Genomic DNA, 13060 nt, shown 5'->3' with positions numbered 1-13060 from the left:
CAAGCACTACATTCTCTGATGAGGAGTTGCTGACCACAGAGCCTCACCACACTGTACACTAATGCTTTTCTTCTCCTCAGTCCCTCTCTCACGCTCTCTCAATCCTCACCCGCCTGGGTCTCTTTTAACTTCTCAATCATCAGATGCCCTCAGTCCCACACTCCCTCAGGCACAACAACCTACACGCACTTGGTATACAAGAACACCACTTAACGGCAATCCTGGGAACACTCAAGAACTGTGAAAACAGAAAGGGGGGGAAAAAAAGAAAGGAACCCATGCCAAGACGACTGACTCAGCTCACTGCGGATTTTGATAATTAGCAGAATCAAATGAGTCAGAACTGAAAAAAAAAAAAAAAAAACCTACGAACATATATAGCATTCAACACACAGAGAGATTCAACGCACCTGCCAGAGCGGCTCTCTGTCCGAGGGGAAGAGGCTGAAGTATCTGTGAGCCAGCTGGACAGGGGACAGGGTCTGCAGCCTCAGGTGAGTCCAGGTCTGCAGAAAGCGCAGCAGCTTCTTAAACGTGTACAGCCCCAGACGGTCATTTCCATAATTAGAAAGATGAGTCATGAAGATACTAATCTGCAAAAACACAGACAACTATTTGTGCATTAAGATTTTCTTTTTAATTAACTCCATACATCAAAGGAACTTCCACCCTACCTCAGCCAATCCCAGCTGTCCTTTCAGGTCTCGGATTGGGAGAAACGCTTCTTGTGAATTTGCAAGCCCTAGTTTGTCAAAGTGGAGCACTTATGTCATCAAACTACTATGCATACAGTGCCATTAAAAGTATTTGCTCCCTTTCTGAGTTCCAAGGCTTTGGCACTCCAGCAAACCATGTTGAGAGCCATTATCTACAAATGAAGAAAACTTGGAACAGTGATGAACCTTCCCCAGAGTGGCCGGCCTACACAATGACGACTCAACCAAGAGCTCCCTCAGGCTTCCTCAGTCTGGTTACTGTTTCTCTTCCTACTACCTCAACTCATACCCCATCACCACAAACTGTACTGTAACGTGTTACGTTGTCTTTGTTTGCACATTTGCATATGCACCTTGTTGTTTGTTGTTGTCTCTTAGTTTAGGGTAACTTTAAAATGTAAATCTGTCCATCTGAGCCTGTCAGATAATTAGATCTTTTAGTTAGCTAGCTGGTTCCGGTACAGTTTGTTGTTAATTTAGGTTGTGTTGTTAATTTATGTTGTTGCATGTATGTAGCAACTTGGTCCTGAAGGAACGTTGTTTCCTTTCACTGTGTACTGTACTGGTTGGAATGACAATAAAAAGCCTACTTGACTTGAGCTCATAAATGAACCCAGAACAACATTTAAAAAACTGCACTTGCCTCAGTTAAGGTCAGTGTTCATGATTCAAAAATAAGAAAGAAACTGGCAATTTTTTTTTTTTTTAATGCACCCATAAGACAGTTCCCAGACGAATGCAACTGCTGACCAAAAAGAAGACAAATGCTCATCTCCCATTTGCCATAAAATATCTTGATTAACAAATAGTCTGTGGACTGATGACACTAGGGTTTTAATTTTTGGAAGGTGTATGTCCCATTACATGTGGTGTAAAACTACGCAGCATTTCATAAAAATAACATCATAACTGTCAAACATGGTGGTGGTAGCATGATGGTCAGGGGCTGCAGTTTGAGGACCTTGCCATAAACATGCCGTAATTGATGGAACCATGAATTCTGCGCTTTACCAGAAAATCCTGAAGAACAATGTCTGACCATCAGTTTGTGAGCTCAAGCACACTTGGGTTATGCAGCAAAAGAGTCCACCTCTGAATGGCTCAAAAAAATAAACAAAACAACACATTAAGGAATGGCCCAGTCTGGACTTGAATCAGATTGAGATCCTTAAACAGGTCGTTCAGGCTCAAAAACCCTTCAATGAGGCTGAATTACAACAATTCTGCAAAGAAAAGTGGGCCAAAATTCCTCAGTTATCGCAGGTGCTTGATTGCAGCTGTTGCTGCCAAGGACGGCACAAGCAGTTATTAGGTGTAGGGGCAATTATGTTTTTCCACATTGGACCAGGCAGGTTTGGACACATCCTTTTTCCCCTTAAAAAATTTAATCATCCTTTGAAAAATGCATATTCTCTATACTCTGGTTATATTTGTGTAATATTTAAATTTATTTGATTATCTGAATCTTCAAAGTGTGACAATTATGCAAAAATAATAAAATAAATAAATAAATTACAAAAAAATCTGGCACTGTATATTCTTCCATCTGTGTTTTTCACTCTGTTTAGTCACCACCTTCCAATTTCTTGCTGGAAGACGTAATGTAAAGAGAAAAGCAGGAGACTATTTTTTTTTTTATTAAGGAGAAAAATTTATAAGGCGTTCCAGCCTGGCCAGACTCGCCAAAACAACTAAATAAATAACAATAGCGACACAATCAACAGAAACACTCACTCATTCTCTATCCCGCAACAACATGAAGACTTTTTTATCGAAAATATTACATAATTCAATTCAAACCAAGACTCCACAAACAACTGAAACGGCATCATTAACACCAACAACAGCAACAACAATGGCAACTAAAACATATCATTTTTTTAAGGAAACATTTTATAATGCATTCCAAGTCCACTGAGACTCAACAAACCACTGAAACAACAATACCAACTAAAACAAGAACAAGACTTGATTTTTTTAATGAGAAATATTATACAATGCATTTTAAAAAACAACAACAAGTGAAACAGCAACAACAATGGAAGACTAATTTTGCATTTTACAGTATAATGCATTCCAAACTCATCCAGATACAATATACAAATGGAACATCATCTATAAACAACACAAATTGTAACAAAAGCAACCAAAACAACAGACTATTTTCATTTCATTGAAACATTTTCTTAAGCATTTAAGCCCTACAACAATAACAATAGTTGAAAAAAACAAACATTATATAATAAATTCTGAATCCATCAATAAACTACCTACAAGTGAAACAGCAACACCATCATTGTGAACAACAACGATGGCAACAAGAACAATAACAAAACCACTATTTTTTATTGAAAAACATTTTATTATTTATTTCAATCCCATACATATTCAACAAACAAATAAATCATAATCATTATCATCAACAAGAACAAAAATCCACGAAACAGCAACAATATGTCTATTTTTTTCCTTTAAGGCAGCATTATTTAACATTATACTTTCCAAGCCCATACAGACAAAAACAAACAACTAAAACACACAACAACAAAAAACAAGAATAACAAAAAACATAAAATGGGAAAAATTATATAATGCATTCCAACCCCATCCAGTCTCAACCTACCACCAAAACAACCAAATCAATGGCAACAACAACAACGACAACTATTTTCTTTCTTTTTTTTTTTTTTAAAGGAAACATAATAGGGCATTCCAAACCTATTCAGACCTCAATAGAAAAACAACAATGATGACGGCAGTGTCAACTACAACAGCCCATACAATCAAAGTTACAATCCCATCCAGATCTGGCACAAGAACTCCCCAAAAACACTTCAAAGGATAAGTTTTGTTACAAGAACTATAAAAAACAGCACAACTTCAATGAGCAGGCAGATGTTCTTATTAATCTGGTCACCTACTGTAACTGTTATTACATTTTATTAAAATTTCTTTAATTAGTTCCATGTATTTCTATAGTGTGTTTAACAACATGCATCGTCACAAAGTAACTTAATAGATGTTTGAATTAAAACATAGATTTTGATTCAGCCCAGAGCCGGTTGCGGCAAGGACAAAAAAACTCTCTGAAATGACTTGTGGAAGAAACCAGACTCAAAACGGATTCATCTTTTTTCCGTGTGACACGGATAGTGTAGCTATAAATCACAACTCTTCTAGAACTGTGTACTATAAAGTCAAGCAGGGCTAAGTGTGCTGGAAAGATCTCTTTGACCTTTTTTTCAAGCTCACTCCAGGACTGTACAAACACTGTCTGGTATGTCAAGCTGCTTACACTAGCTGACGGAAAATCAATATATAAAAAAACAACAGCTGGAATATCATGAAGATTTCAGTGCCTCATGCATTACATTATCATTTTGTATATAAAACATTTTTTTTCTACTATCATAGTTGGTCATGCACAGAATGATATTTAAGCTGTTTACAAACCAGTCACACACCTGCAAATGTAAAAATAAATAAATAAATAAGTGCTTCAACTAAAGAGTGCTAAATTATGGAAAAAAAACATGCTCCATGATTACTGTGTCATGTTGCTGAAAGTACAGCTACAGGGTTACAGCTACTGTAGAAGCCATGTCCTACCCGGGTGTGTGACTCGCCCTTTAAAACTTAATGACTCTAACTGTTACTCTAATCAATAGTGAGGAGCTCATTAGGAAATAGACGAACATGCAATTAGCTGACCTACTCCACAAGCGCTGCTCATTGATCAGATCCAGTCAGTCGAGCCTGAACCATGGGCTAATCACTGCATTAGATCAGGCCTGGATGGAGCACTTGAAAATGCTTTAGGGAAATTGGGTTTTATCATATGATAAAATATTACACTAGCTGAGAACCTGTCCATAATAACCAAAGCGAATTTATTGTAGTGGAAAACGAACAGGTTTGTCTTAGGGCTGCACATAGTATATAAAATTATGTTTAGTATTTTTTTTATTACTCCTCCTGTAAATGACTAAACAACTGTAACCAAGTATAAGCAATTTCCCTTTGGGATTAATATTATAGTTAAGTTTTTTTGAATCTTGAATCATGATTTCGTAAAAAAATAAAATAAATAATAATAATAATAATAATAAAATCACAATTATTTTATTTGACACTTATATTCCAAACAGATTTTAAACTACAATTTGTGACAATTAAATATACCATTTTGCATTCAAATATGCTTACCAAGGTCAATACCAAATAATGGCACAAATTATCACATTCAAAGGATGTTTGCCAATATGGATTTGTCAGCTAAAAATTATACCAAAAATCCACCTAAAATTATTGACAAACTCTACATAAATTCTCAACTATGCATATATTACCTGTAATAAATTGCAGCAATTTAAGATTAAATTTTTTTGCAATGAATTGTGCCGCACTAGTTTTTCCCACTTTAACAAAGTTGTTAATTAAACTTAATTTGTCCATATATTTCTTTTACCCAGCATTACATAAAAAATAGCTAGCTAAAAATCACAGAATTATTTAGTTAAGTGATTTGTAAAAAGTTTTTGTCTATGATAAATGGTTAGATGGTGCGCCAGTATTGCTCTGCCATGGCGAAGTAAAATATAATTCAAATTTAGTCAAATAATTTTGATTTATAATAAAAAGTAAGTATTTCTTTATTTCTTTATTTTTAATCCACAATGTCAAAGCAATGCAGTTTAACCCAAGATACAAGCTTAGGTGTACCTCACAATTTCAGTCCTGAAATGCTGAAGGTGTTGAGGGGCTGTCCTGGTTGACATACTGTACCTCTTTTACATTGCGTAGAAGTCGGGAATGCTGCCTAAGGAGTAGCAGACTAGGGTGGTGGTTTCCCGTTTTAAAAAGGAGGGCCAGAGGGAGCATGCCCACTTTAGGGACATCCTACTACTCACCATCCCTGAGACAGTGTACCCTAAAGTGCTGGATAGGAGGTTTTCCCTCACCTATGGCCATAAGCGTGGGTAGTTAAACAATTTACCAGTGGCAAAAGCCCTGGAAATTGATGAGATCCATCCGGAAATGCTGAAGGTGTTGACGGGCTGTCCCGGTTGACACGCCTCTACAACATTGCGTGGAAGTTGGGGACTAGGATAGTGGTTCCCCTCGTCAAAATGGGCCAGGGCCAGAGGGTGCATGCGAACTACTGAAAGATCAAGATCGTAAATCAAAGTGGCCAAAAAGGGTTTTCTCAGAAGGGTAGCTGGCCTTTCTCGTGGAAGGAGTCAGTTGGTGTGGTTCATGCATCTAGTAAGGATATCACCAGGACACCTCCCTAAGGAGGTGTTCTTGGAAAATCCAGTTGTGAAGAGGCCACAGGGCAGACCAAGGATGAGGTGGAGAGATTATAATCTTCACACTGGCTTGGGAACGCCTGGTGATCCCGCAGTCAGACTGCAGCTGAGGTGGCTGGGGAAGGAAAAGTTTGGGGTTCCCTGCTGGACCCAATTTCAGATAAGCGGATGAAGATGGATGGATAAATCCATTTTTAAATAATGTCAAAATTCTAACAAAATAATAAAGCTGCATTAAAAAAAAAGCACCTAACAAAATTACTTGTACAGTATGACTGGGAAGGGGCTGCACGGTGGCTAAGTGGTTTGAATCTCTCCTCCAATCTATGTGCGTGGAGTTTGCACGTTCTTACTGTGCTCGATGGGTTTCCTGTGCGTACTCTGCTCTCCACCACCAGTCCAAAGACATGCATTATATGTTGACTGACATTTCGAAATCGCTGATATATTATGATTGTGTGTGAATGTGTGATATGTGATGGGTTAGCACTTTTGCCTTGTGCCCTGAGGTTACTTAGATAGGCTCCAGGCCCCATGCGGGATAGATAATGGATGAATAGATGTTGGGGGAACGATGGTGGGGCTCAGAGGATATTGGTTAATACTGGAAAGTTCTTAACCCCTGCATGAGTGTCAATCATTTCACATGCAAGTGATGTGGATGGGACTCAGGGACTCGATTATTGCATACGATACAGATACTGTAGATCAGAATTAATAGCTAATCAATAGTGTAAAGAGCTCTTGATTCATAACGTGGTGTAAATTGAATATACGGAAAAACACTTTTTTGTTTTATTTTGAAATATGCATAGACATCAATCAGCCATAACAATAAAAGCACTCACAGCTGGAGTGAATAAAACTGATTATATTGTTACAATGGCACCTGCAATGCAGCAGTTATATTATTGATTTTAAAAGAACCTTATAGTGTTTTATAACATTGACCCTGACTACTAACTCCATAAGTGTTTTCGTGTTTTTTTTTTTTTGGTCACAGAGTGTACACATGTAGGAAACAAAATGTCAACAAGGCTGATCCATGTATTGTGAAAGTAGTGGAGGTGTACGTGTGTGCACTCACTGGGTTGAGTAATACAGTTAGGAAGAGTTCCCCTCCGTCAATAAGCTTGTCCAGCTCCTGAGGGCCTCCTGGGTAATCTTTATAAAAAATCGTGTGAGTGAACAGACCACAAGTCTGCCTCGGCAGCACCTAACAGAGGAATTGGCAATAGGTTATCTCATGAACACAAACGCACATATATATTCTCAATATTATATTCTCGCTCTCTCGCACACACGCACGCATGGTAAGGCAAGTGCCGAGATTCTCTCCTCACTTCAATAAATAGACTCAGGCTTAATGTAATATTCATAATCTCTCTTGGAGCGTTCATGAACTCGGCAGGGGTATATAAAAATCAATGAGAGGCAGGACCCACATCTGAATATAAATCTGCTCTCTCCGTAATCAGCTAACCGCTCGCTCTCCTGTCTTACTTCCCTCTCTGCTTCAAGGACAAACACACTGGGGGTCAGTGACACACAGAAACAGAGCTCGCGAAAAAGACAGATGGATGAAATCATTCAAAGAAGACATTTAAAACGAAGAGCAGCGAATGTCGATCCAGGGTAAAAACTATCTATTACGCTTATTAATTAATTGTGTTCAGGTTAAGGAGAGAGAAAAAAAAAGAATAAGAGGAGGATGAAATCGAAGAAAGAGTCATAAAGGAACAGAAATAGTATGAACATGGACAGAACGGTGTGTGTGGGTTGAGGAGGTTAAAAAATGAACAAAAAACAGAGAAAGAAGCAGTAAACACGTTTGTGTTCATATTGTTTAAATAAGAAATAAAAAAAATGATTTAATCTTGTTTTGGTTTAGTTTCAGTATTTTTATTTCCGTTGAAAAATAAAAGTGTCTAATTGTTAGTAAGGGATGCATGAACACACTGCATATTCTACATTAACAGGTTATACTGTGAAAATGGACAAAACATGAATATGACTGATTATATGACTTAAATGAATTATATTACTCAGCAACTGACGTAATGAATGTACCATTTGTTTAATAACACTTCATAAAATAATTAGTCCTTCAACTTCACCCCAGACACACACATTTGCAAACACGGACTCCACACAGTGTGATTTGATGTCACTTGAAGCAAGATATGGACCTTTTCATGTAACATAATTAACATTCTGACATTCCACGCACACGTCTTCCTCCCAGCCGGCACCTTCCACACTTGATTAGAATTGTAAATTAGAATTACATTTGATTGTATTGAATTTATTTAAATAAACTTGTATTCCAGTTTTTATTTTATGATTACCATTTTTTTAAATTTATTTTTTTGTTCGTATGGTCAGGTTAAGTGTAAATTAGGAGCACACCCCAGGAGACTGGGTGCAAGGTGGACAAATCCTGGATCAAAGAGGCAGTTTTGTAAAAGCAAATCACTTACTGCCATGATTTTAAAAGGTGGGAGGAAACCAGAGAACCAGGAGGAAATGTAGGAACAGAAAGCATGTTATATTGTGTGTGTGTGTGTGTGTGTATGTGTGGGCTCTTACGCTGATGCCACTGTGGATGAAGCCACGGCGGTAACGGGCAGGTTTGAGATGAGGATACTCCTCCGTACTGGTCACTCGGATGCCCCAGACTTTCTTCCAGGCCTCGTAGAGCTGCAGGTGAATGGGGTAGACGCCAGAGTGATGAGGAGCCACTGCGTAACCCAGGTGCGTGGGGATAGAGTGTTCCTGCATGTCAGGTTCATACAAAAGACAAGATCCATAAAGCTCACTTACTGAGGTGGCGAAAAAGACGAAAAGTATGGGCAACATATTCCAGGTTTCCCTGGGCACAAAACAGAAGATGCCACTAATTAGTTTTGGCTAGAGAGGTGTGCTAATTAACTGAAAAACTAGTGAAATGGTGTGACATGTGACTATGGTATTCAGCTTCTGGAGCCATGTCCTAGGGGTCATCTCCAGACCAAAACCCAGTAGAAAACTGTTGGGCAGTGGTGAAGAAGGCAGTAGAGTTTAACATCTTCTGTACATGATCTTCAGGAAGGAATCGAGCAGGCACGGATTGAGCGAGTGACCATGATTCTATAACGAGCCGGATCCAGCAGGTCTTGAAGAATAAACGACTTCATACTAAATATTGATTGCTGTCGAGCAAATTCATTGCATAAAATAACAAATTATTCTTATTATCTCGTCATTATTTTAAAAAATGTGAATTTTATTAAAACATTGAATTTCACTTTTGTCTTAAATTTTTATCTTCATGAAATTTATTCGCCTTCATATTCATGAATGTCCCTGACACTGAACATTCAACATGAAAGCTGAATTAAAATTCTCCCATATCGTTAAATATAAAAAAAATACTAATCTTTCTTATATATTTTATGATTTTCTCATCTTAATCATCAAAACAGCCTGAAGTTAGACTTCCTAGGCAATCTTTCGAGTTTATCATGTTGTAGAGAGTGTGAATACACACATCAGAATAAACCCATCAGATCTACTCACAGTCTTACCTGTCCTGATTGGAAAACATTAATTGGTTAATATTTATGACCTGTAGTATTGGGGTGACCTACTGACTTGTCTGTGAGCAAATTTAATCTTCAGGTCATGAGTAAATCCATCAACTAATGAAAGTGCAACTGAACTGTTGTCCACCAGGTCTGCTTAGATCGGAAGTCATTAGTGTTAATGAGATTTTGAAGGTTTGAATCTGAATACAGATACAAATCACACAAACAGTAGCTGCTCTAACATGGATGCTAGTCTTCCACTAATAATCTGTGGAATACTATAATCAGAATAAAACTTCAGTATAATAAATGCCATAAACAAAACAGACCCAATTTCCCCAAGTGTAAACATTTGGTATTCTGCTCTATAGGTCAATTTTAGCCATGTAAACACTCGAGTCTATTGTTTCTCTCTTGCCGCAAGAAATACATTATTTCTCTGAATGTTTACCCCAGGTGGTGACATGATGAGTTTCTCAGAATCTCTCGAGGGAAACCAAAATTTTGCTTCCGTTCCTGATTAGTAAACTCTGTGAGAACAAAACTCTCCCATCAGTTTTTACTTTAGACTTTTATTCTCCGGCTCCTGGTCTTTCTTTTAGGGGAAGTAAGGCACTCTGATTTACTAGTATTTCACTTTCAGAGAACCATCTAACCAGTAATGAATGAGAATCATAGGCTCTTCCGACTAATCACAATGCGGAAGGCAGGGTGGGTTAAAAAAAAAAAAATAGGGAAGGAAAACTCCTGAAGATGAAATCTTCTTCTTCTGTTATATTTCTAGCAGATTAAACACTTCACGGCAGGCTGAATCACTTTGAACATGTCTAAAATGTTACGCTCCTTCAGCACGTACAGTCCTGCTTCCTTGTAGACAGTCAAGTTGAAGGAATTTATTAGTGTTAATGAGATTTTGCAAGATTTTGCAATGATTTAGATCAGATTAAAGGAGTGTCCTCCATGTAAAAGCAGCTACTTACAGCTGGGATTTAGTCTGGTTAAACTAAATCCTGCTGGTTCTTTAAGTTACTATAGGTACGAAAACAGCAATCTGGTCCTAAATCACAATTTGATCATCTCAGGCTGCCTCCAATCAACCTCCAGTACAGTTATGATTACAGTGAAGACACAAATGTAATTTTTAAACAAAATTCCTTAGCTAAAAAAAAAGAAAGAAAAAAAGTGTTCAATAAAGTTATTTTTTCTCGATTTGTTTTAGATAAAAACAAAAATGCACTTCCTACGCTGTGGGATTCTCGTTATAACTGTTGTGGGTGAATGCACAGTAAGTACAGTACACTTCACTATAATACAAAAGTACAGTACTGGCTTTAAACACAATGTCAATATAAATGCTTAGCGCTTGGTTTAATCATAGAAAACTGCAGGCTTTAAACAGTGCAGGGTTTCTACATTTATAATAATAACTTTCATAATAAGATGCCTTAGGAGGTGTTGTGATGTGAAAGGGCTGTGGCTTTTGTTTTCCCAAAAATGAAATTCTATCCCTCCTGGACAAACTGAGCTCCTGAACGTTGACACTTTCATAAGTCGTTGAGGGACGTAAGAGCTTGTCAGCGCTTTGATTGCAAATTTGGCAAGGCTCTTACCAGTAATAACTTTCGTTTAAGGTGTATCGTATTTTAGGTGTGTGTTTGTACTCAGATGCAATATACAGTAATTATATATTTGTGTACTATTAAAGATAAAAGCTGTTGGTTGTCAGATGCTAAATTATACACGGCAGGATGCGACAGGATGACGACACTTTTTGGATGGATCTAGAGTCAAATGAATGTGTCAGTACTATGAAAAAATGAAATATGTGGTGGTGGGTCGGATTTAGGAGAAAATTACCGAATGGGATTGGTGCTGGTCTCAGCTAGTTGAAAAATTTACATTTTCAGATAGGATCATATAAAACTATTTTTATAGTACTTAATGCTTCTTTTATCTTCCGATTCATGCCTTGTTTTTCTTTTTAAACATGCATACGTATTTATATTTTTATCAGATAAAAAGAAACACATTTGCTAAATACAATTTCATGGCCTTTAATGTAGTGTCCATAACTTTTTAAATTCAAATCTTTCAATGATCTTAATTTTCATTCAGATGAAACTTGGCCAATTTAGATTTCACATAAAAAGAACCAAAACCTTTATTATTGTATTATAAGTGTATTATTGTAAATGCAAAATTGTTAAAATATTGCAACATGAATTTGACATGGTTACGGACACTACAGATGTTTGCTTTTCAAGCTTTTATCAAAAACCAGAATGTTTTAACTTAAAATGCAAATTATTCAAATTTCTTAAAGAGTATTGATAGTAAAATTGGTGTAAGCTTCTTGAATAAGTGATTGTTTGAAGCAAAACAGTATAGCACTGAAAATGGCTATTTTTGAGCCCACATATAAATAGCTCTGTAACACTCATATCTCTCCAAAACAACTCTTGTTAACTTTTAGAGAAACAAGATCGGTCACTTCCATAAACTTCAGAAGTAGCTTATTTGGTACACACATTTTTTGTATAATATGTATGACATAAAAAATTTAATCAGCACCAATACTGTGTTGTGGCTGACTATAGTGTAGTGGATTGCTTAAAAATGTAATGAAAATTCTGAGTTAATAAGTTAATTCCTTATACAAGTTTCTAAATACTTTGTTCAATTATGTAGTGTGTGATCAATTCACATACTACAGTATTAAAATTCTGAGTCTATCCTGCATAGCAGTAACTCGTCTGGGCCAGAACGCTTTTATCATCTAGGTTCAATCCTAAGCTTTGGTGAGAATACGGAGTTTGATTTCTTTAAAAAATACAAAATAAAAATCATGCTGTATGTACAAAAGCAATGAGCGTTATTTCAATTTTAAATTTTCAACTTTGTGCACTTTTTTTAGAAACCATATTGTACTATGATGATAAGAAAAGCTGATGGAGCTTCAACTCCATACCCTCTAGACACACATTACCACACACACATAATACGTCAACATGACACTAAACCCTCCAGGGCTGCTTTAGCATGGCTGAACGTGACACCTCTTGTGTCCTAACGTGTCATGTATATATTTGTGTGTGTGTGTGTGTGTGTGTGTGTGGGTTGTACTCACCTCAGCGAAGCGTCTGTTCAGGAGCATCTGCTCCGCGAGCACACTCTGGTTATGAAAGCGGTGAGGCTGCATGTGACTCCACATGTGTGGAAACCACCAGAACTCATTAACATACGATAACAACAGGTCATCGCCCAGATCCTCCTCATCTGTACCTACACGCACACACACATGACAGTCACAGGTCACGACCCAGACCATCAGCAGCACCTACATACACAGCTTGTTAACAGAGGACAATAGTAGGTCATCTTGATTATCCTCATCAGCAGCATGAGACTCACACACTCACATACACACAATCTGTCAACACAACAAGGTATTTCACCTTGAGCTTTTTTT

At 37.3% G+C, this 13060-nt stretch overlaps 1 protein-coding gene across 2 annotated transcripts in view; it reads right to left on the bottom strand.

Moving 5' to 3' along the window:
- The window catches only part of ndst1a (N-deacetylase/N-sulfotransferase (heparan glucosaminyl) 1a), a 74481-nt gene that overhangs the window by 6443 nt on the left and 54978 nt on the right, over positions 1-13060 (bottom strand). For both annotated transcript variants that reach the window (XM_053489457.1, XM_053489467.1), the window contains exons 6-9: positions 12719-12873; positions 8615-8800; positions 7113-7241; positions 411-593 (exon numbers count right to left, since the gene is read on the bottom strand). In XM_053489457.1, coding sequence (XP_053345432.1) covers positions 411-593; positions 7113-7241; positions 8615-8800; positions 12719-12873 — 653 coding nt within the window. The remainder of the gene's footprint in view (positions 1-410; positions 594-7112; positions 7242-8614; positions 8801-12718; positions 12874-13060) is intronic.

This window comes from Clarias gariepinus, chromosome 2, assembly GCF_024256425.1.
Source record: "Clarias gariepinus isolate MV-2021 ecotype Netherlands chromosome 2, CGAR_prim_01v2, whole genome shotgun sequence".
Classification (NCBI taxonomy): domain Eukaryota; kingdom Metazoa; phylum Chordata; class Actinopteri; order Siluriformes; family Clariidae; genus Clarias; species Clarias gariepinus.
The sequence above is the reverse complement of the archived record's forward strand: the minus strand, read 5'-3'. Positions and strand labels throughout refer to the sequence as shown.